This window comes from Notothenia rossii (genome assembly GCF_949606895.1).
Source record: "Notothenia rossii genome assembly, chromosome: 5".
In the NCBI taxonomy this organism is placed as follows: Eukaryota; Metazoa; Chordata; class Actinopteri; order Perciformes; family Nototheniidae; genus Notothenia; species Notothenia rossii.
The window spans coordinates 18,957,136-18,979,542 of NC_136903.1; the positions used below are offsets into that span (position 1 = coordinate 18,957,136).

The 22,407-nt window shown below is 40.0% G+C and overlaps 1 protein-coding gene across 1 annotated transcript in view; it reads left to right on the forward strand.

Moving 5' to 3' along the window:
* LOC307039557 (voltage-dependent calcium channel subunit alpha-2/delta-1) overlaps window positions 1-22,407 on the forward strand; it is a 65,827-nt gene that overhangs the window by 30,035 nt on the left and 13,385 nt on the right. Inside the window, exons 7-24 of the mRNA XM_079681702.1 lie at window positions 2,265-2,396; window positions 4,111-4,180; window positions 4,934-4,984; window positions 5,202-5,301; window positions 8,900-9,058; window positions 10,021-10,125; window positions 10,834-10,912; window positions 11,221-11,270; window positions 11,360-11,449; window positions 11,557-11,631; window positions 11,720-11,800; window positions 12,137-12,211; window positions 15,756-15,827; window positions 16,415-16,486; window positions 17,666-17,727; window positions 18,154-18,230; window positions 20,734-20,794; window positions 20,876-20,967. Of these exons, the coding sequence (XP_079537828.1) occupies window positions 2,265-2,396; window positions 4,111-4,180; window positions 4,934-4,984; window positions 5,202-5,301; window positions 8,900-9,058; window positions 10,021-10,125; window positions 10,834-10,912; window positions 11,221-11,270; window positions 11,360-11,449; window positions 11,557-11,631; window positions 11,720-11,800; window positions 12,137-12,211; window positions 15,756-15,827; window positions 16,415-16,486; window positions 17,666-17,727; window positions 18,154-18,230; window positions 20,734-20,794; window positions 20,876-20,967 (1,503 nt within the window). The remainder of the gene's footprint in view (window positions 1-2,264; window positions 2,397-4,110; window positions 4,181-4,933; window positions 4,985-5,201; window positions 5,302-8,899; window positions 9,059-10,020; window positions 10,126-10,833; window positions 10,913-11,220; window positions 11,271-11,359; window positions 11,450-11,556; window positions 11,632-11,719; window positions 11,801-12,136; window positions 12,212-15,755; window positions 15,828-16,414; window positions 16,487-17,665; window positions 17,728-18,153; window positions 18,231-20,733; window positions 20,795-20,875; window positions 20,968-22,407) is intronic.

Consider the following 22,407-nt stretch of genomic DNA (forward strand, 5'->3'; position numbering starts at 1 on the left):
CTACCGTTGTCTGGTCTTGCTCTTTTCCTTTAGCGTTCCAACTTTAACCCTTTCACAATGTGTATTCAGTTCGTAAAAGTTAAAAGCTATATATTGGTTGCATAAAAGTATTAAGTTAACTTGTGACTTCTAGTCCCCAATACTAAGATGGCAGCAGCGAAAATGCAAAACGTAAGGCTTAAAAACAGTAGTCTAAAACCAACTGGTGATGTCATGGTAAATAATCTTGCTTTTCATCAAATTATCCACAAAAAATCTAGAAAATTATCTTTTGAAGAAGCCTAACTATTGCTTTGAACCTTTAGGACATTTTGGTGATCTAGTAGGAGCTGTTGAAATCACTGTCACAACAGGATAAAACACATCCCTATATCATAATGAGTTGGTGGATTTAGCGTTCTTTTCTATCCTTTTAGCACATTATGTGAGAATATATTCTGTACAAACTGTGAAGTCCACTGAGACAAATGTAACATTTGTGATATTGGGCTATATAAATAAACATTGATTGATTGATTGATTGAATATGGGGATTGACTTCCTTATCTAAAGCAGTGAAAAATAATGTACTCCTTTATTGTTCATTATAAACTAATCCATGGTATGTAAGTGAATTATATTGCAGCCCTTATATCCCACAGAGATTAATTCATCATAGGGTGTAGATTCAGTGTGGCATCAAAGCCACGCCGAGTGCAGCCAGGGAATTCATTAGTGTCAGAGGCAATATGGGCGACTAGAGGATACTCTATCCCTTTTTAAAGCAGCAGGAATTTAGCTTAATAAATATTACGACTGACTCAGGACTACTCTGTTGTATGAAAAGTGCTATATAAATAAAGCTTTATTATTATTATTACTCAAAACCACTGGAAACACTAAAAAGCAACATATGACCACTGGGTTAGCCTTTGTGACTCTGTTTGTGTATGTATAAATGTGTATCTGACCACCCAATTATTTGGCTTTGAATAGGTCTTTGTGACGATAGCCTTCACCTACCTGTCTGTCTTCATCAGTCTTCACTCAAAATGCACACATACAGTTAGTAATTTTCTCATCATCTAGAAGGGATGTTGTGTTATTTTCTCCTTCTTTTTCCTTTGAAAGGATACCCTTAATGAGGGAAACACATTACTGATCACACACACCACATGCTCTCTCTCTTTCTCTCTCTCTCTCTTTCTATAATAAAAAACATGCACTCCTGGCAACTGAGGCTTCATTAACTCTCCCCTCTTGAGAGATGCATGCTAATGAACAGTGTTTGCTTTGCACATCAATGAGCCACGTCACACCCAATACAGGATACCAATCTAACTTACACGCTTTTACATACACAGAGGCATTCACATCTGGATGTACAGAGACACATTTCAAAGCTTCTATACAGTGCTACATTAATATAAAGAAAGAGAATGGAAGAAATGAAAAGAGGGAAAAGATATCTGTATATACTGTAGACAGACAGAGCAAAGATGGAGTTGGGGCAGCATGTGCTGTGTCTCCATCCATCATAGAGAGTGTTATGTGGCTCTGAGCTGTCTGGCTGCTGTGTCATTACATCCATAATGCCTGTTGCCTCTCACAGCACACACCATCAATCACACGCATGCACACATACAACCACACATAGATATGTTAAATAAGATTTTTTTTAAATCATCACAACACCAGAAAACCACTCCTCAGTATCTGTTGCTAAATACTGGTGCAGGCTGGGTGTGCTCTCCTAATATTTGATCATGCGTCCCGCTGGGTGAGTGGGCGGGCACTGTGCGGCTGAATCTCAATGAATGTGTTGACCCGCGATGTCCACATGTCTCGGACAGTCCACATTGTCCTTCTCTTCAGCCATGCTCTGTCCTTCGATCGTTATTGTGGAATACACATCAAGGCATGAATCAGAATCAGATTAGTTTTGTATTAACTTGTTTATCCTGAGGGTGAAATTGAATACAAAAACATAGAGGAGTTAAAGTCAAAATGTGTACATTGCACCGCAATAGATAACAACAATAACTGTAAAAATATACAGCAGCAACTTATTACTAATAATTATATTAATGCTCAAAAACGGGTTATTGCTCAAAATGTATGGTGTCATTCTGAGAGAATTATAAGAGTATTTCACAGTTAAAAAATTGCCAAGGGTGTAAACTGTAGCCCAAGTTTTGATGAACACAATCTTCTTCACAATCTTCACAAGGGTTTCCTGTTTATCTTGTGTATTGAAAAGTATGTGTTTGTGTGTGGATTTCCAGCCACCATTGTGCTGAATGAGCTGAACTGGTCGGACGCATTGGAGGACGTGTTCAGAAAAAACCGAGAGGATGACCCGACCCTCCTCTGGCAGGTGTACGGCAGCGCTACTGGCCTGGCTCGCTACTACCCAGGTAAAAAGCAAAAAAGGCAAAAAAACTTTCTTTGACATTTAGCATAGAGAAGAAACATGATTGGTTATTTTACATTACATTACATTACATGTCACTTGTTAGACGCTTTTATCCAAAGCGACTTACATACTCAATACTGTGGGCAATCCCCACAGGAGCAATTTGGGGTGAAGTGTCTCAGGGACACAACGACATGCTGACTGCAGTGGGGTTAGAACCTGTGACCCTGATCCGAACACCAACTCTCAATCCACTGCACCACACGCCTCCCTATTTGGCCTCCTTAATTGTTTGTGTATCTGTTTATATGACACTGAAGCTGTTTGAGTTTCCGACCATAACAAATCAGAGGTGCACTTATGAGCCATAATAATTAGCTTGACCTCACGTGCAGCATCTGGCTGTTAATCATAACAACAAACAGCAAGGGAATATGTATCAAAGTTGCCTTGTTCACACATCACTGAGCAAATAAGCTCAATAAATTATCTCTATTGCACTGCTGGCATTGATTTTGTATGTGGTTCTATACATAATGTCAAACTATCTTAAACTGCATTAGTCTAGTGCTGCACGCTATCGTGAGTTTTTTCTTTGCCAAGCTATTTATATTCATGAGATTCCCTGTCATCATGGACACTATATAGCTTTATGGGAAAAGTTTATGTCTAATATTCATGAATTTTCAACACATCCTCACTCCCAGGTCGGCCTATGTTGACGTTATGTCAAGTCCCCTGTGTCGACTTTTTCCAACGCAAGAGGGGGGCGGCCGTGTCGGCTTTTTCCAACGCAAGGGGGGGGGGAGGGGCCTTAGCGTACATTTTTAACTTTCCGGGATGTCCATAGGCTTCTATATAGCTCCCTAAACGTATGTTGTAGACGACTTGAGATGGCGAGCGAATGCTACCCGCAGATCCATTCTCACAGCGTTTATCAACCTTTTTCTTACTCAATATCAAGCCACACTTATTGTTTGTACTTCTTTATTTTAATTGAATAATGTAGGACTTTTGTTGCCGTCAGTTATGTGGAGAGTAGGGGCTCAGAATACTGACGTTTTTTCCTTCTAATTTTGTATTATTTTCTAAACCACACACTGTTATTTACTCAACATTGTTGAGTAAATAACAGTGTGTGGTTTAGAACATTTCTATAATATAGAAAAAGCCGACACAGGGGACTTAACATAACGTCAACATAGGCCGACCTGGGAGTGAGGATGTGTTGGCATTTTCCTTGCCCCTGAATTCATTCCTCTTTGTTCCTGTTGTTACCTTTTAGCATGCATGATACAAGAGGCATTCAGACAAGCGCTTACTTGTTGTTTGGTGCTCTTCACTTATAGCATACTGATAGAAATCAGCTGAATATTGTCAAAGCCAGTGAATCCAGTGACTTGAGCTTCACTTATCAGATTCAAATGTTGTTTCATTTCCTTGCAGTTTCTCTCTTCGTGAAAACATGTAGATGTGAAGTGTTTAAAATGCAGCCAGTCAGCAAGCAAACTTTTCCTTTGGCAGAATTCTAACCTTTTTTATATCTTCCAAAAATGATTGCCAGTGATTAGATACGGCTAGACTTAATATAACACTGCATACTGCCAGATATTTGAAGATCAACATTTCAGTCAGTGTCAGAAATTGGAATATGTGTTTTATTCCCTTTAATAATGAAAAGTTTTAATCAACACATACATTATGTCCTCTCAAAGCCTCTCCCTGGATGGATGCCCGCAAGACCCCCAGTAAGATTGACCTGTATGACGTCCGCAGGAGACCATGGTAAGAAACATCTATTTACTGTGGGTGCCAATTGAAGCCTAATATGTATAGTCTTATGGGTTTAGGGTTATATATGATAGTTAAATTTATTGTAGTTAATTGATTGGTTGTTCTTTAAATATATGTGGTTTCAAGTCTTTGGGCTAGGTCTGAGAAATTATTATTGTATTATTATTAACATACAGCGCAATTGCTGTCAAGGGGAGAACACTGAGGCATGAACTCAATTGCACGACTCAAAACTCAGACTCAGATAGCGTTTCAAAATAAAGACTTTACTGGAATTTGCACAGTAATAAAACAAGGAAAACAAAAACACTCTTTCGAGGAAAACTATAATGCGATCTATAGCATAGGTCCGTGAAAGGTCCGTGAAAAGGTCCGTGAGGTAAGCCGATACGTGGTCTTCGAGAGACAACGAACTGACAATTAACAGGAGGGAGCTAACACAATATATACACAGGTAAAGGGGACACAGTTGGAAACAATCAGGGCGGGGAAAATAATCAAGGACGCAGGAGACAGAAAAGGGGCGGGGAGCGTGGAGGCCTGAAATGAGAGGAAGAAATAATTAAGGGTATAGACATAAAGCACAAGACAAAGGGACATGACAACTCTAACATAAAGAATAAACTTTCACAATAAGTTTCTTGGACATGACAATTGCATTGTGACATAATAAAGTGTAACCTTAAACTGCTCAGTGTCTGCATCTCAGACCAGCTTGTCTTTCATTCATTCATGTTCATCTAGGTACATTCAAGGAGCTGCCTCCCCCAAAGATATGCTAATCCTTGTGGATGCGTGAGTTACTTTCAAACCTAATTGATCCATAACCTTCTCACATCACGTCAAGATTTCCCCTGATTGTAACACATGCCTTCTTCGATTTGTAATATAACGTTATGCATTTCCCAAGACGGAAGCATTTCTAATTATATTGAGTCAATTCTCATCTTACAAGAACTGAGCAGACAGACTGCAGTGAGAAGCTGCTAGATATCCTGTGTTGTTGTTACAGGAGCGGGAGTGTGTCTGGCTTGACTCTCAAACTGATCAGGACCTCCGTCAGTGAGATGCTAGAGACCCTGTCTGATGACGACTACGTCAATGTAGTTTATGTGAGTATTATGAAACCCATCACTTGCTGAGCGTTGGGTGGTCTGTTTGTCAGAGAGGAGGGGTGCATGATGCACGCTGAGATAAGGGGCAGAGTGACAGACGGATTCAGAATGTAGCGCTTGAATGGGCTTATGTACATTTAAAAGAATATACACACATGGAGACCTGTTGTGCACATGCCCACACATGCACAACATACCCCTCCCCACACACAGACTCACACAGGAGAGACAGAGATGGATGACATGTAATGAAATATGGATTTCTCTGAGGCCTGGCCACCCTGAAACAAACCTTTAATGAAATACCCACTGCTCTATTTCGTGTACAGGATTACAACTCTGCCCTCTCCCCACCTCTTTCCCTTTGTGTGTGTGAGTGTGTTTGTGTGTACATTCCCACTTCACCTAAAGGAATTAAAGCTGCACTTCGGACAAGAGTGCACCCTAGGATACACTCTTTCATAACCTGCTTGATCTCTCCATCACTCTTACCTTTCATCATTGAGGCATGCAATTCCTCTCAGCATTTTGCAGTACAGTATAGCTCCATTCATCTCTTTGCGTCAAAGAATGATCTCCCTGTACATTTTGCGCACCTCCTCTTCTATATACATTACCCCAACTTTCCTCCTTTCACTGCCTCCACTTTCTTTCCCTTCATTTGTACTTTTCTCCCCCAACAATCACTTCCATAGCTCTCCATTTCTCCACCTTTTTCACCATCTATTCTAGGCCTTCCACGCTTGTGATTACACTCAGAAAGAGCCAATCAGCTGCGTGATACTAAGATGGGTGCCTGTGGAGGTGTTTATTGAGATGGGTCTTTATAGAGATTGGAGCTGTCTTCTTTTGCCTAGCACAAAGACAGCCATTCAGACTCTGTTTCCTCTCTCCAGGGATCCTTTGTCTTGGACACAATGTATTCTGTTTCACGGTGGACTTGTGATTCTGCAAAGATGCGCAATTATAGGAATCTGTCAGGGAGCTCAGTGTGTTCGATGTATGAGTGTCTAAGAAAGAGACACACACATGCTGAGACAGAATGAGATTGGTTCGAAAAGTGAAGTCCAACTAAGTTTTGACTTAAAACTTTTTAGTCTGAGTTGTTTTCCCCACCATCCTGTAAAACGGCATCTCCCCCACTGCTGTTAGCAATCTGAGAAGGATTGAAAGGCTTACATGGATGTTTTAAGGAGCTTAAAAGATAACTTTCAAGTCCTCGATTTTTCCAAAGCTACCCAAATGAGACAACAATAAACTTTAATAAACCATAATCACCATTAATTACTTTGCAAAACCTCATTATGCTGTCGCTCTGACACCTCTGTCTCTCTGTTTTTTCATCTGTTTCTTTCCTTCATTGACTCATCTGCTCATTACACACACACACACACAGACACACACACACACACACACACACACACACACACACACACACACACACACACACACACACACACACATACACACACATACACACATACACAGCTCCTTACGGTTTTCCCTGAGGGTGTTGTAACCTGACACTAAATCATTAATCTCTGATATTGCCCATAAATCCCTGCTCATTAACAGTAGCCCAGGGACATTGGCATTTGGTCATGGAAGATGGCCACACACTTTCTTAACAGCTGCAGTAGGTCAAAAAGAATGCTGATGGCTGTTCCTTTCTGCTCATTCTTTCCTAATTTCTTTTTTCACTTGCCCTCACATTTTACTTGTTAGATGCTTTTATCCAAAGCGACTTACATACTCAATACTGTGGGCAATCCCCACAGGAGCAATTTGGGGTGAAGTGTCTTGCCCAGTGACACAACGACATGCTGACTGCAGTGGGGTTTGAACCTGTGTCACCCTGATCCCAACAACAAGGCTCTATCCACTGCGCTACACGCCTCCTAGTCATATGCCGCCCTGTGAGGTGCCTCACCCTGGCATCTCACTGGGCCTCCGTCACTTTCATCCAGCCTGTTGGGCCGTGATAGCAAGGTGTCGGTGCTGTTAGCCAGCGTCAGTCCAGTGGGCAAGCCAGGGAACAAAACCTGAGCAGCAGGGAGTCCCGCGGGATTAGGGATTGAAGATTAGCCTTCTCTCTTGTGTCATCAATAATCCATTCCCAAAGCAAGTACCTCTACATGCACATACAAGCGCGCACACACACATAGACAAGAGCTGTTGTAATAGGATCACAGGGGAACAGTGGAATTTGCATTAGATTGTGTACTGTATGCACATTTGTGTGCACAGCCTGCATCTAAATAGAATGTGTTTTATCCCTAATTGTAACGGCGTTTTCTAAATTTTTGACAAGAACTGCTGGTCTACAATAATGGTATCTTGCTAATCAGACTAAGATTGATTTGTCAAATACTTGAGCTCATACTTTTTTGTACATGATACACCATCTCACTCCTGCTTTAAAACCTGCTTTCTAAGCCCTATATTCACTATTCACACCTTCCCCCCTCTCTTTATGTCCTCTTCCTGTCACTTCCTGCTCCTCACGCTCCCATATCTCACCTTCCACACTTCTCCTTTTAATAGATTATGTGATAAAAGATCCCCGTCTGTGCTACGGGGGCAATTATGTGAACTTCCATTGTGTTTGTGTCCGCGTGTGAGATTGAACGTGGTTATGTGCTGTCGTCTTGATTCAGTCTTTTTGTCAAACCACAGCCGTGTGGTATTGGCATTCAGTCCAATGGATACATGTATGTCTGCTATTGTCAATCTAAAAGGAACTTCAAGGCTGTCAGCCTCATTGGAAACACACACACACACACACACACACACACACACACACACACACACACACACACACACACACACACACACACACACACACACACACACACACACACACACACACACACACACACACCCCCACACAGACACACACACACACACACACACACACACACACACACACACACACACACACACACACACACACACACACACACACATACACCCATACGTTCATGGCTCTTTTGCCTCCTTGCCTGCCTGCCTCGTACGACACATTAGTTTCGAGCGATGAGGTAGAGTATTGTTTTAGAATAGTTCTGCTACACAATATATGTGCAGGTTTACTACGCTGCTATCCTGTGTGCTTCTTATAACACTATTAAACATTATACAATTTAAATCTGTTTTCTGTTCCCACTTGGACAGTCTGTTTCCTGTTGTTCAGACATTTAACAATGAAAAAAATGCACCATCAGTTAAACTTGGAGCACAGTACAGACGGAGGCAGGCTTTTTGTTTGTGGTGGGTGGAGTGTTTGTGCATATGTGGTGGAAATGAGTATGTTTCACCTTTTTTTATATTGAAAAAAAATGATGGTGCTGCCTAACCTTGATCTAATATGGCAGAATCTTGTTTCCATGGGTACCAAATCTTTGAGCTCCTAGGATGTGAAGCAATTAGTGGGCCTTGATGAATGTTTCTGTTTACCACAGCCTGATTACAGCCAAGGCCAGGTGGGAGTGTTTGTGTGTGTGTGTGCTGCATTTGTAGCATTTATTACATATGCATACATGGCGTAATTGTAGGAATAATTTGTAGGTCATAACTCCTTGCCTCTGTTTCCCAGTTTAACACCAGGGTGAAGACAACGGCGTGTTTCGAACATCTGGTTCAAGCCAACGTAAGGAACAAGAAGTTGCTGAAGGATGCTGTTAAGAACATCACAGCTAAAGGAATAACAAACTACACAAAAGGCTTTGAGTTTGCTTTTGAGCAGCTCTCTACGGTAAGATTTTGCAGAAGATGTATTTTTTGTTGAAAAAACCCCAACATTTGTCTCACTTGAGTGTAATTAAGAGCGCAAGAGGCAGAACAAGTTATGATGAATGTTACCTGTGATGCCTTAATATAGTAAGCAGCTACAGAGCATTGTCTTTCACTGCCATCTGCTGGTTGAAAGTGTTACATCGACTCTACTGTCCAGAACAGAGAAATAAACATTATATACATATCCACTTACATATCACACAAACAGTACAGCTATAGACTACGATCTCAAAATTACATCACTCTGTCCGTCCCCTCAGTACGCACGCTGCTTGGGAAAAAAGCCATAACATACTCTGCCCCCTCGACCTGGAACACACTTCAGCAGGAACTTAAGCTGACCAGTTTGATAACCATCACGGATTTTAAACTCATTTTAAAAAAGCTGGAGAAATAATCTGTGGGTGTTTGCACCTGCTATATCTGACTGTATATGGATTTTAATGACTACTTTCTTTTTGTTACGATGTTGTATTTTAGTGTTGCCTCTGTGTTTAGTGTCCTGTCTGTCTGTAACTTTGTGTGGTAGTGTTACCACTGACAGGTCTCTCTTGAAAATGAGACTTTGTGTCTCAATGAGATCTAAACCTGTATCAATAAAGGCTAAATAAAAAAATAAAAATATTAGGTGTCTGACATAGACATAAACTGACATTTCTTGAGGTTGGTAAAGGTAATCGGCTTTCTCTTCTGAGAACGGTGCATATTTACAGCAGAATATTGCTTTTAACATACCTTTTTAGAATCATTGTGTGGTAGAGAAGTGGAGTTTTGACTCTTGAAAACATGTTTATGATTGTCTATAAAAGATTATTTCTCTAGCCAAAATGGGATGGACAAACAGACTGACCCATCTCGCCCCAACCTCGGTGAAAGTACATGATTAACAAAGAACTGTTGCCATATTTTTCCTTTGACTAGACGAATGTGAGCAGAGCAAACTGCAACAAGATCATTATGCTGTTTACTGACGGAGGAGAGGAAAGAGCTTCGGCAATATTGGAGAAGTACAATGCTGACAAAAAGGTAAGTTGATGAAGCACGGAGACACACACACACACACACACACACACACACACACACACACACACACAGAGACTGGGGCGTTTGATACTGCAGTGTGAATATTTAGCTTTTATCTATGTGGAAGTGTGCCTGTGGTAGTGTTTATCTGGCTCAGCTTGTTGGATTTCCCTTTAGGTCCAAACTTCCTTGTGCATATCCTCCCAAACTAAAAGTGTATGCAGAAGGCAAATGACGGTTTTGCATATTTTGTGAAACAAAGAACTACTCGCACACACACACCCTCATACACATGGACACCCACAGATGGGCATGTATCAGCAGGTTGAACACACACTTCAACATCACTGTCATACAGTAACAGCATATACATCTTAGATTAAAAATGTATCTCATTCATGTTTTTTTGTAAATGTAGTTGTAGTTGAAATATACACCACTGCATGTTAAGATTATTTCTTCAAAAATAGTCTTCTATATTAATTTATCCAACTAAATGTATGTAAATAATAAATGACATTCAAATGAATTGTTTGTGACCATAGTTCTTCATAACATTATTACAGAAAAGACAACGTTTTCTTACCTAAACTGAATAATAAATAATAATAGACATTGCTGGAATGTACCTACCAAATTGAAAAAGAACTGTTTCTCATGTGAAAGGTTACATCATGTTGAATCATTGTTGAATTGAATCTTGTGCTCCAGGTGAGGATCTTTACCTTCTCAGTAGGACAACACAACTATGATAAAGGACCCATTCAGTGGATGGCCTGTTCCAACAAAGGTACAGTACAGTTCATAACACACATCCTGATATTAAATCAAGTTTCACTCAAAACTAGACTAGAACTTGGTAGTGATTACTGTGATTTGAACCTGGTACAAGGGTGGTATGAAACGATACTAAACATACAAGAAGGGTGGGGCAGTGATAATAAACTAATGTGGGTTTTAGAAGGGGGCAAATGGTTGTAAATGTGAAACAGTAAATTATCTTATCAATCATCTCATAAATAACATATTTTTCTTGAATCTAACCTCCCCTGACATTGTGACTTTAACCTTTGGTTAATGTGTCTTACATTTATTTAGGTTACTTTTATGAAATTCCTTCGATTGGAGCCATCAGAATAAACACACAGGTTGGAGCATGATATATATAATGTTACACATGAATTAAGAATGTGAAAATCATTAAAGCAGTAATTTGGAAAATCTGATTTTATTGTAGGAGTATCTGGACGTGCTGGGTAGACCAATGGTTCTGGCAGACAAGCAGGCCAAACAGGTCCAGTGGACTAATGTATACCTTGATGCTCTGGTATGATACACTTTATGTGCTATAATTCATTTAACTGTACATAAATAATGCTCCTGCTGTGATAATATTCCTGAGTTGATAAGAGCATTTGCTTGACTCTCCATCAGGAGCTGGGACTGGTCATCACTGGAACTCTACCTGTCTTCAATAAAACAAAGACCAAAGATGACAGGAATGTCGAGGTGCAGTAAATATATACTTGAACACATGATGAGTGGAGACAACAGTGGCAGGGTTTGATGAATAAATGTTTTATCTTGTTATCATCAGCACCAGAATCAGTTGATCCTCGGTGTGATGGGGATTGACGTGTCTCTGGGTGACATCAAGAACCTCACACCACGCTTCACAGTGAGTGTAACATCCATGTGCACACACGCACGCTGACAAAAATATTTTTCCAACCAAAAGTCTTGTGACAATTCTCTCTGGTGTGAGTGATGTGATTTCATTAGATGTGTTGTTCTTTTCTAAAGTCTATATAAAGTCTTACTAGAATAAAACCTTTTGCTGTTCATTACAGACCCATTGTTGGAAGGTATAATCTTGTACTTTATGACCACTAAAGCTATTTTACACATGTTTAACACCTATTATCAGCTGTTTCACAACTTTTATCTGCAGGCATCATGTGGCTTTCTCTACACATATTTAATTCCCCACTCCTATGTTCTTTTTTTCCTTCAGATTGGTCCAAATGGATACTACTTTGCCATTGATCCTAATGGATATGTTCTGCTGCACCCCAATCTCCAGCCAAAGGTATGGCATCTGGCCCAACACATTTCTTTATCCCTTGACGCAAAGTATTATATTCTGAATATCCCTAATGATTACAAAATCACTGCTTCTGCTCAATAAGAAATATGCTTTCTAGCAGACTGAGCTGGTTCTTTCAGACTGTATCATATGCCATCTCCTTATTATTTTCATAAAAAGAACAAATTCTCCAGTTAGAGTATGACTTGATATCGTCAGTTCTTGCTAGAAGGTCACTCATTACCATGTGTGATAAAATAGATATGTAGACTTGGCAGGGAACTGGCATAAATGTTTAAAATGAAGGATGAAAAGAAGCTGCGGGGCATAAAGTAGAGATAATGTGTTTGAAAGTGAAAGTAGTACATCCCATAATAAAATGTAATGTTTTATCCATAGGAATATATCATGCTAATGGTGTTTGCGTTTTGTATGTAGATTACTGTTTATATGAAGGAAAAGAGGAACATATTGTTTTATGACAGCTTCTATTGTACAAGCTTACTTTTAGCCAATTCAAGTATGTTTGATTTCACAACAACTTAAACAATGTTTATCAAATCCAGCAAAACTGCGTGTGGTATCATATCAAATTTGTTTTGTCTGACTTAAAGGAAGCAGGATTTTGTGTAGCCAATGGCAGGTATTACGATGCAACCTGGTGATAATTAGCCACGACCCCACAAGAGGTTGAAACCCACTACCTTCAGCCCGGGGCAAGCAGGTTCTGACAGGCTGCACAGCGGCCATGTGCTGCATGGGAGTTCAGTTTGTGGGGCCATGATGACCTATCTCTCTCCCCCTTCTTTGAACAAAGGAGATTTCCCTCCTCTTCGTGTGTGTGTGTGTGTGTGTGTGTGTGTGTGTGTGTGTGTGTGTGTGTGTGTGTGTGTGTGTGTGTGTGTGTGTGTGTGTGTGTGTGTGTGTGTGTGTGTGTGTGTGTGTGTGTGTGTGTGTGTGTGGGTGTGGGTGTGGGTGTGGGTGTGGGTGTGGGTGTGTGTGTGTGTGTGTGTGTGTGTGTGTGTGTGTGTGTGTGTGTGTGTGTGTGTGTGTGTGTGTGTCAATACGCCTTAAAAATGGTGACTGAATCGCAGCTGGAAGTGTTTGTATGTATTTGAAAAGTTGTTTTTCTGAGGAACTTTGGAATCCCAAGCCCCCACACAGAGACATTTTTGAAAACCAAAATGTATCATTGTGCATCTTTTCATAACTTTCCTAGAAAAGGATTCGAAACAGGAAGCTCAGGCTCACTAATAAATATGCTGTCACTTTTCACGAGGTGAGATAAAGTAGAAATAGTGAAGATAGCAGAGGTAGCTCCTTCAGGTAGCAGTGTTCTCTACTGTAGTAGATATAGCAGCAGTCATATAGTCCTTGAGATGTTGTTGGCTTCTTCTGCTTTCCTATCAATTTTCCATTTAAACATTTGTTGTTACACTTTGGTTTTAGAAGTGCAGCTTGCATATGTGGGAATTAAAGAAAGTACAGTGGGAAGAGAACAAGGTTGTATTGAGATCAAGCTTGTCAAGCGATAACCTTGGAATCATTAGAGTGAAGCTGATATGAATGTGCCTTAAACTTGAATATTTTCTAGTGTCCTGCAGGGGGCGAGTGAACCGGCTGCAAAAATAAAACAGATTGCATAGAAGTTTAGGTTAACTCATTATAATGAATATGAGTTTATAATTCCATTAGCTAGTTGTATGTCCTTATGAATACAGCATGTTTATTTGTAAAGTATTGTCCGATTTAGAGTTAGTTTCACAATAAAGCAAAGTATTTTTTAAGGCATGGCCCCTTGAGATTGCCAGGTTGATACTACAATTTGTTAGAACATTTACCCTTTCACACTTCATGAAAGTTAATGGTACACATTTTTTCTTTTTTCCAATTTCTTGGATACAGTTTGGTTGTCCTTCGCCCCACCCTCTTGTGTCACTTCTGTTTCCAAAAAAACAAGATGGCTACTGCAAAAATGCCACCCTCAAGGCTTAGAAAACACCATTCCAAAAGCCAGTTCTAGATGTTATGGTGGCTACGTCCACTTTATACATATGGTCTTTGTTTGTTGCACATATCACTGACATTGTGTATTCAAGCTAGACGGCATGCTTATTATCCCCCCCATCAACCGTTAGTACAGTGTGTATGTGTGTAGGGCCTGTCAATCACACACTGTCTCATTGAATCAATCATGTGATGGGATCTCAATGGGACATCAGGTGAATAGTAATGCTGACCTTCAGCCCTGTCAACATTTCCCTTGACCTGTTCCCTTTCTTTAATTATGTTTGTACATACTTCATATTCATTGCCCAAATCACCACAGTTGCAGAAGCATTATTTTAATCTGACATCCAAGCTCACCTTTACAAATCATCTGCTGACATACAGTATTCTCTCTTGTGCTCTTCTTTTCTGACTTCTTTTTTTGCATTTGATCTCTTTCCTTTGCTGTTCCCACCACCAGTGTTCCCATGTTTCCTCTCTTCATATGCTCTCCTGTTTTTTCGTTGTTGTGTATGTTTGATGTTTCATTCAGTGTTGTACCTCTTGATCTTTTATTCTTTCTTTTCTCATTTTCATGCTGAGATGCTTCCTCTTCATCATTTTTCTTTGCTGCTTCATTTCATTTAACCCTGCATCAAATGTAAGAAAAATGAACACATGTTTTTTATTTGATTGAGTATTTTTGCTTTATTGTTTATTGCATGCTTTTTTATTTTAACCTTCAGTGTCTACTCTTAATTATTTTTGACTTCTTTCAAAGTTGAAATGCATCCTTGCACATGTCAACATAAAATAAAGACTTTTTTTTTTTTGAGTGAACAAACGCTTTGGAGGAGAGGCACGTATCAGATTCCATGTAGTGCTGTTTTATAGAGAAGCACTAGATTATTGCTACCATTTTATACCACCATAAAGCCACTCAGTCGTATTGGGTTTTTAAGACAAGACATTAATAGGGTCCAGTGTCACTTTGTATCAAATCTGATTCAGCTGTGTCTGGTGCCACAGATATGTTGTCAAAATACTGCCATATGGCGCCCTTTGTTTTTTATACCACGGATTTCATTGGAGTCATATGTTAAGGAATATGATTGGCATTACTCTTGAATTGAAAATAAAAGAGCAGTATGGCTAAAATAATTGTAGTACACTTGATGTAATTCAATGCAATGCCAGTTCTAAGATGCAGGGGATTTTCCTCTCAATGGCTGATTGCCATAGCAAGAACCCATTTCTGAATAACAATCGTAATACGGTCGTCTGAACTTTATAACATTTTACTCTATCAACTCAGCAGGCTTTCGATAGAGTGATATGAAAGGGGGTTATTACATGATAAACTTTGTTTCAAGCAATGCAGGATAAGGCTAAAGGTTTCTTCTGCTTTGTTCACATCAATCCTCTTATTCTGTCATTAGGTTTGTACGTGCGTGTGTGCGTGCGTGTGTGTGTGTGTGTGCGTGCGTGTGTGTGTGCGTGCGTGCGTGCGTGCAGTATTATTGGAGTCTTCAGACTGAAATATCATCCTTTTTCTCAGAATCCTAAATTCCAGGAACCTGTTACTCTGGACTTCTTAGATGCTGAGCTGGAGAATGACATCAAAGTGGAGGTGGAGTGTTCTGATATATTGAAATCCCCCTGACAAACACACACACACACACCCACCCACACACACACACACACACACACACACACACACACACACACACACACACACACACACACACACACACACACACACACACACACACACACACACACACACACACACACACACACACACACGTACACACACAGACACACAGACACACACACACACACACACACACACACACACACACACACACACACACACACACACACACACACACACACACACACACACACACACACACACACACACACACACACACACACACACACACACACACACACACACACACACACACACACACTCAGGCAAATATTCAGAGGAGGATATACATCCAGGCAGGTATTCGGGTGCCAGATGTCTCATGTCTCCTCATAAAGCTATCATGACAAGCCCCTGCATGTGATTTACTCAGTGTTCCTAATTTATTAGCCTGCGGTTATGAGACAGAATGTTTTTAAATCAGCTGAGACTCACTGAATCAGATCCAGTGACGTTTGAAACACAGTTCATTTACACTGTCTGTTTTTCATCTCTCCAACTAGATCAGAAAAATGATGATCGATGGTGAGACAGGCGAAAGTACCATTAACACTCTGGTAAAAACTCAAGATGAGGTAAGAAAAAATACTCAAATAAGCTTAACATTTGGGAGAACTTTAAATTAGTTTGGATACTTTTGTAGAGGTCGCCTGCCATGACTGTGCCTTGCAACTGAATACTCTGCAGAGATGTTCACTGACTATGTAGGCAAACTGAAATACCAATATATTAGGAGTGCTAAGTGTCTATCATTGTACAAAGGAAAAGGTTTATTTTTTGTAACGTAAATATACTGTTGCAAAACGAACTATTTAAGTAATTCATATTGAAGCAGCAGTTAGTTTCAATATTTATTATCATATTTCATCACAGATTATATAAAAAAATTCTAAAAGATGCAAACCCAATATGTTCCACTTGTATTTCATGCTCCTACATAATCAAAGTTGTTTTCCTGCAAAGATTCCTGGCAATTGTTTTTAGCAGTACATATAGTATAGTATACTGGACCTATCATGCTATATTTGAATAATATAGTGTAGGACCATACCTATATAAGGCATATTTATACTTTTCATTTTTCAAAATACCAAACAGATCATGCATTTTAGCCATTCCTCATTTCGCTCAATTTAACACTGCCTTTCACACTCGGATTCAGTGAGAACAGCACCATCTGGTGGCCTGAAATATGTACTACAGCGTCTCCAGCGCTTTCGAACGGCAATGTCCGTGGCTTTCTCCTCCTGATTGGTGGAGTTGGCCAAATAGCCGTAGCGCAACTTCTGTGACGACATACAAGTGTTCAAATCTGGATCAGTCTGTATCAGATCCGTTGCAGCCCCTTTTTTAGAGATTTGGGTATGGAGGAAAATAAAGAGGGTTGTGTTTTCTGACACTTGGTGAGTTCCCTGGAACACCGGGGACACATATTCATGTATAAAAGACGTACAAAAGTGCATTTTGCATGATAGGTCACCTTTAAGAGATAAGACGTGTAGGAACTGCCGATTATGTGTCAGCTTTCATTGAGCTGAAAACTGTCTTTTACATTCTACCTAGATTAAAAAAATAAATGTTTTTATTTGTCATTTGTATTATTGAAAGAAAAACGTAATATAACTTTAAACTATATTTAAGGATAGCCCCTTTTTTTCCTTTTACATTTTAAACAATAACACATTGAACGATACTTACCTTAACATTACATAGCAGTTATAAATGCCAGTTCCTGTGTGTATTACCTTTGCCAGAGGTACATAGATCGAGGAGTCCGGACATACACGTTTGCACCGGTCAATGGAACAGATTACAGGTAAACCAGCTCAGCAATTTTGCATTCAGCCTTCATGGTTTATTAATCTGTCTCTTTCACTTAGGACAACTCACTGCCACTAACTCCTAAGAGCACTCCAGATGCTGGAGGACACTACTTAGGCCAACAGGGCTCACTCTCATGTTTCTAATAGCAGGCTTGGCTTGGTTGATGGGAAACACATTTAAGGGATTATTATTATTGAACATGCAGCAAAGCCTTCCTGATAAACATGGAAACCTTAATCAGCTTTTGTTTTTTCTGTGTTTCAATACATCCTCTTGTATCTCATGAAAATACTCAGTATTACTTCACAGAGCAATTTAGAAAAAATTGCTTGCTTTAGTTTCCGTTTCCAATTGCTTTAACGACGACTAAGCTTGCAACCTATCATCAATGTGACTGTGATTATCTTTTTTTCTGCAGCCTGGCTCTTGCTCTGCCTAAATACAGTGAACACTTCATTCAAGCAAATCTGGGGGATGATACAAACAAAGCTATGTGTAAGTATAGCATACACTCTCATGATTCAAAAGTGTTCAAACAAGTCAATCAGATTGAATTTAGCTGGTTTCTCACAACCAGCTCCCATGCATACTTTCCTCGGGTTCTCCTCTTCAGTATCTCCTCTTGCTCCTAGCTGGAACCACAACCACTCCTTTGTATTTGCTGCTCAGATCAGCGGATCCCCACGGTGCTTTTCTTTTGTAGTGTAACCCACTGGTCAGTCGCCCCGCACTCCCACACATACTCATCCACATGCCTTCTTTCTCCCACACCCAGCCAAAGCACAAGATCTTTTGATCTTGTCAATTTTTCTCTTCTCTTCTTATTTACTCCCCTTCTCTGGCCCTCCTTCAGGGTTTGGAGAAGAATACACTTCCCTTGCCTCCTCTCCCTGCTCATTATCACCTCTCCTACCAGCTTTCCTTTATTTTCTTATTCTGCACTCCACATTTTCGCACTGTCTCGATGGCCAATTTCATCTCCACCATCCTCTTATAAAGTCCATCTGTACTTTACCAGATCCGTGTCTCAAGCTAACAGGCAACCTGAAGCAAACGTGATTTACTCAGATTGTTCTCCTTTGTCTCTCTGTCTAATCTGTAAAGTTGTCCTCCCTTTGTTCTCCTACTCTCCTTTATCCCTCTCCCTTCACCGCTTTATTTCTTTTCAGCTTACTTTTTTTTGCTGCGTTTGCTCTCAAGGCTGTCTTGCTGTATGAAACACTTTGGCTGCTTCTCCTAACAGCTCAGAACATGGCTATAATCACAAGGACAAAACTCTTTCATATACACACATACTATACACTCTGGGTGATGCTCTTGGCATTTTGATTCTAATGCATGTTTTTCTCTTCTGTCCTTTCACATTGGAATCTCACAGCTTCCACTTGGGGCAAGTACTCGCTATTCTGTGTCATCCATGTCTTTCTCTTTCCATGTGATGCATTTCCACTTCATATGTGTCTTCTATAAACAGTATTTGCATGATTACATATAGATGGATGGACTCTGAGGTATGAATGCTTATTCATTACTTTGTAGAGGCATGGCTAGACACTTTGATCAAGGGATATAAATGGAAGAAAATCATCGGAATCAGCACAAAACCATCTGGTTTTAGTGGATTTTTTCAAATCTTTGATGTGACATCACAAAGCATAAATGGCTAATGGTGCAGTTATTCCAACAGATGAGATTTTGACTGAGTGTTTCGGCCTCTGTATCACTCCCTCTCTGCAATAACGAGTCTGTCACCATGCTATAAAGACTGTCAGAATGTTTACAGGCCTGTTAAAGAAAGTAACACACCATGCCTTGCTGCCACAGACTACTCCGATAAGGGAGTTCGGGACTCTAAAGTTCTCCATACAGCCGTATAGAGTTTCACACCGGAGCCAGACCACCAATGCCTCGATCCATCTTAGCACTTTCCTGCAGTAGGTGGTTCCTGCAGCCACTTGTCCTTTTACTACATTACGGAGGGTCCCTAGTCAAGTGTGTGTTGAACTTTTTTTTTGTCCATATGGCAGAACTGCTACATGCATACAATAGATGACCTAATACTGGCGTTGAAGAGATGGTAACAGAGAAATAAAGAAAAAAAAAAGAAAAGAAAAATGTGTGGCGTGGAAAGCAATTGGACATAGAGACACCCGGCCCAGTCTATAGAGACAGAGGGACAATGAATCTGCCTGTTATCTTTTATGTGAAGGACGTTGTTTCATCCTGCACCAGATTTTCACGACCTCGAGGAAACTCAACGCTCAGTCATTTTTTCTGCAGACTGCACCACAGGACTCAGTATATTTTAAAGGAAATGTCAAAAATGTCATCATTTTAAGAGACCAGTGAATGAAGGCCGTCCATGCCTGTCATGTCATTTATGAGATAAGAATTACCAGATAGTATTTTAAATGAAATCCAGAGCAAGGGCAGTCAAAGCATAGAGTAGTAGGTCTATTATGTATTAATATTGTATATATTTATGTGCTGTCCCTTTCATGCCATCCTCCTGCTCCTTTATTGTTCTGCGTTCCTCAATCTATTTCAAGTTTTTCAATTAGATGTGATATTGTTTCATGGCATGATATATTTAGTTTTACCTACTGTTTAAACTATTTACAATGTTCAGCACATTTTCCAAGGTATGGCTCGATCAGAGGATGAATGCATTTTAATCACCGTTTGTCTTTTCTACTTTCTCCTCTCCTCAACTCCACTTGTTCTGGGGTCACTACAGGGCAAGAAGGCAAGTATTTCTCACTCAGTAATTGTCTCATGCCCCCCCTTTCATCCTCATCCATACTCTCTACCTTAATCATTCACATAAAAAATGTCTAATATTATATGTGTGTATGTACAGTATGTGTTTGATCCATCTAATTGTGAAGTGTTTCCTGATTAACATCGTCTTATAAATACTGACCACACTTTTAAGCACCTAGTTTGGATAATCTATAATCTCTTTTTTCCTAAACCAAATGCTTTGTGTTTTCAAAAGCTTTGGAAACCATACTGCAGGAGAATTTTGATGAGTATGGATACACTTACCTTGCTCCGAGGTGAGTGACCCTAACACTATTGAACTGTCACTGTACTGAACAAGGGAGTTATATTGGAACTGATCAATACTGTTCCTTCAGGGGATACTGCAAAGAGCTGAAGTTGTCACTCAACAACACCCAGTTTGTCCTCGACTTCAGCCAGTACATTGATAGGAACCCCCCAGATGCATGTGAGTCATGCATCTTCTTCACTGTTATCTCACTTGACACACCTGCACAGGTTGTGGTATAAGCTTTCTGTTTGTATTCATATGAGTATTATGAAACCACTGATCAATACATACATCCATATACAGAATGTAGCTTTGCTTTGGGTGCAGTAATGAGAGTTGGAGTGTTGGTGTGTATGCAGGGTGTGTTTTACTGTTAGTCACAGCGATACTTTGATATCACAATGGTCAACATTTGAAGGTCAGAGCATCACTTTGGTCCTTAGATCAGTGCGGTCGAAGTAGAATGACATCAGCTTGATTGACTGAGTTTCCAAGAAGCTTGATGTTGTCATGCTACACAATGACTCACTGTGTTTGATTTGTCATCATTCTAATGGATCTCCCCTTTAGTATGGCTTACCACCATCATATAGCTAATGGATCTAGATAGCCTTGATCCATTTCAACACAAGGTCAAGCCATATAAAGATGCATTCATTTTGTTGCTGTTCGTGCAGTCTCACAGTTTACTTTCATTTCAAAGTATTTCTAAACAAAGTTGTGGGCATGATTTAAAGGTCACCTATTATGCAAAATCCACTTTTTCATGTCTTTTATACATAAACATGTGTCCCCTCTGTGTAAAGAGATTCTGAAAGTTTCAGGAAAAAATATTTGCTCTCTTTTTGTCGTGATCCATTTATATAAAAACCTGTCTGAAAATGAGCTGATCAGATTTTGGCCACTTTATGAAGTCATCATGATTCTTTTGGCTTGTGTAACCATTAGCCAATAACCAACCAAGCAGTGGCGGCCGGCCCATAGGGGCGCTAGGGGCCGCCCCACCTTTTCCCACATTAAAAATTAAAATTAAAAACATATTTTAAAAAAAAAAGATATTTTTTATTTTTATTTTTAATGAACAAGGTAAATATTATATTGTTGGTATCAGTAAATTGTATAATCTACAATAAAATCTCGTTTAAAATTGTGTTACGATGTCGAAAGTTACTGATAAGTCACATGTTTCCTGCCTGGCCTTGCCCGTGTATCATTACCCTCTCTCGTCTGGGCGCTAAGAGAGGAGCCCTCAACCAGTGCAGCAGCAGCCACTAGCAGCTGACTGTTGCTATCTGTAAGCTATGGCTCCGAAACATAATTTCAGCCAATCAGCGTCGTCAAATCTGATGATCACCAGGCGCCAATGTAAGCGCCCGGTGCAGGGTTATGGCTAGAAAGGATCCATCTTGTGTAAAACTCTCGCGAGAGTTTGCGAATCAAGTGGCTGAATGTTTACGTTTGACAGGCAGCCTTTCAGTTACGATCGTTAACATCAGTTGGCCACAGCAAATGATGGTGAGAAGTTAAACTATCTATTAATTATGTCAATTACAGGGAGTGTGATTGTACTGTGTGTGTGACTAGCTGGATGCAAAGAGGTAAACACTGTCTTTTGTT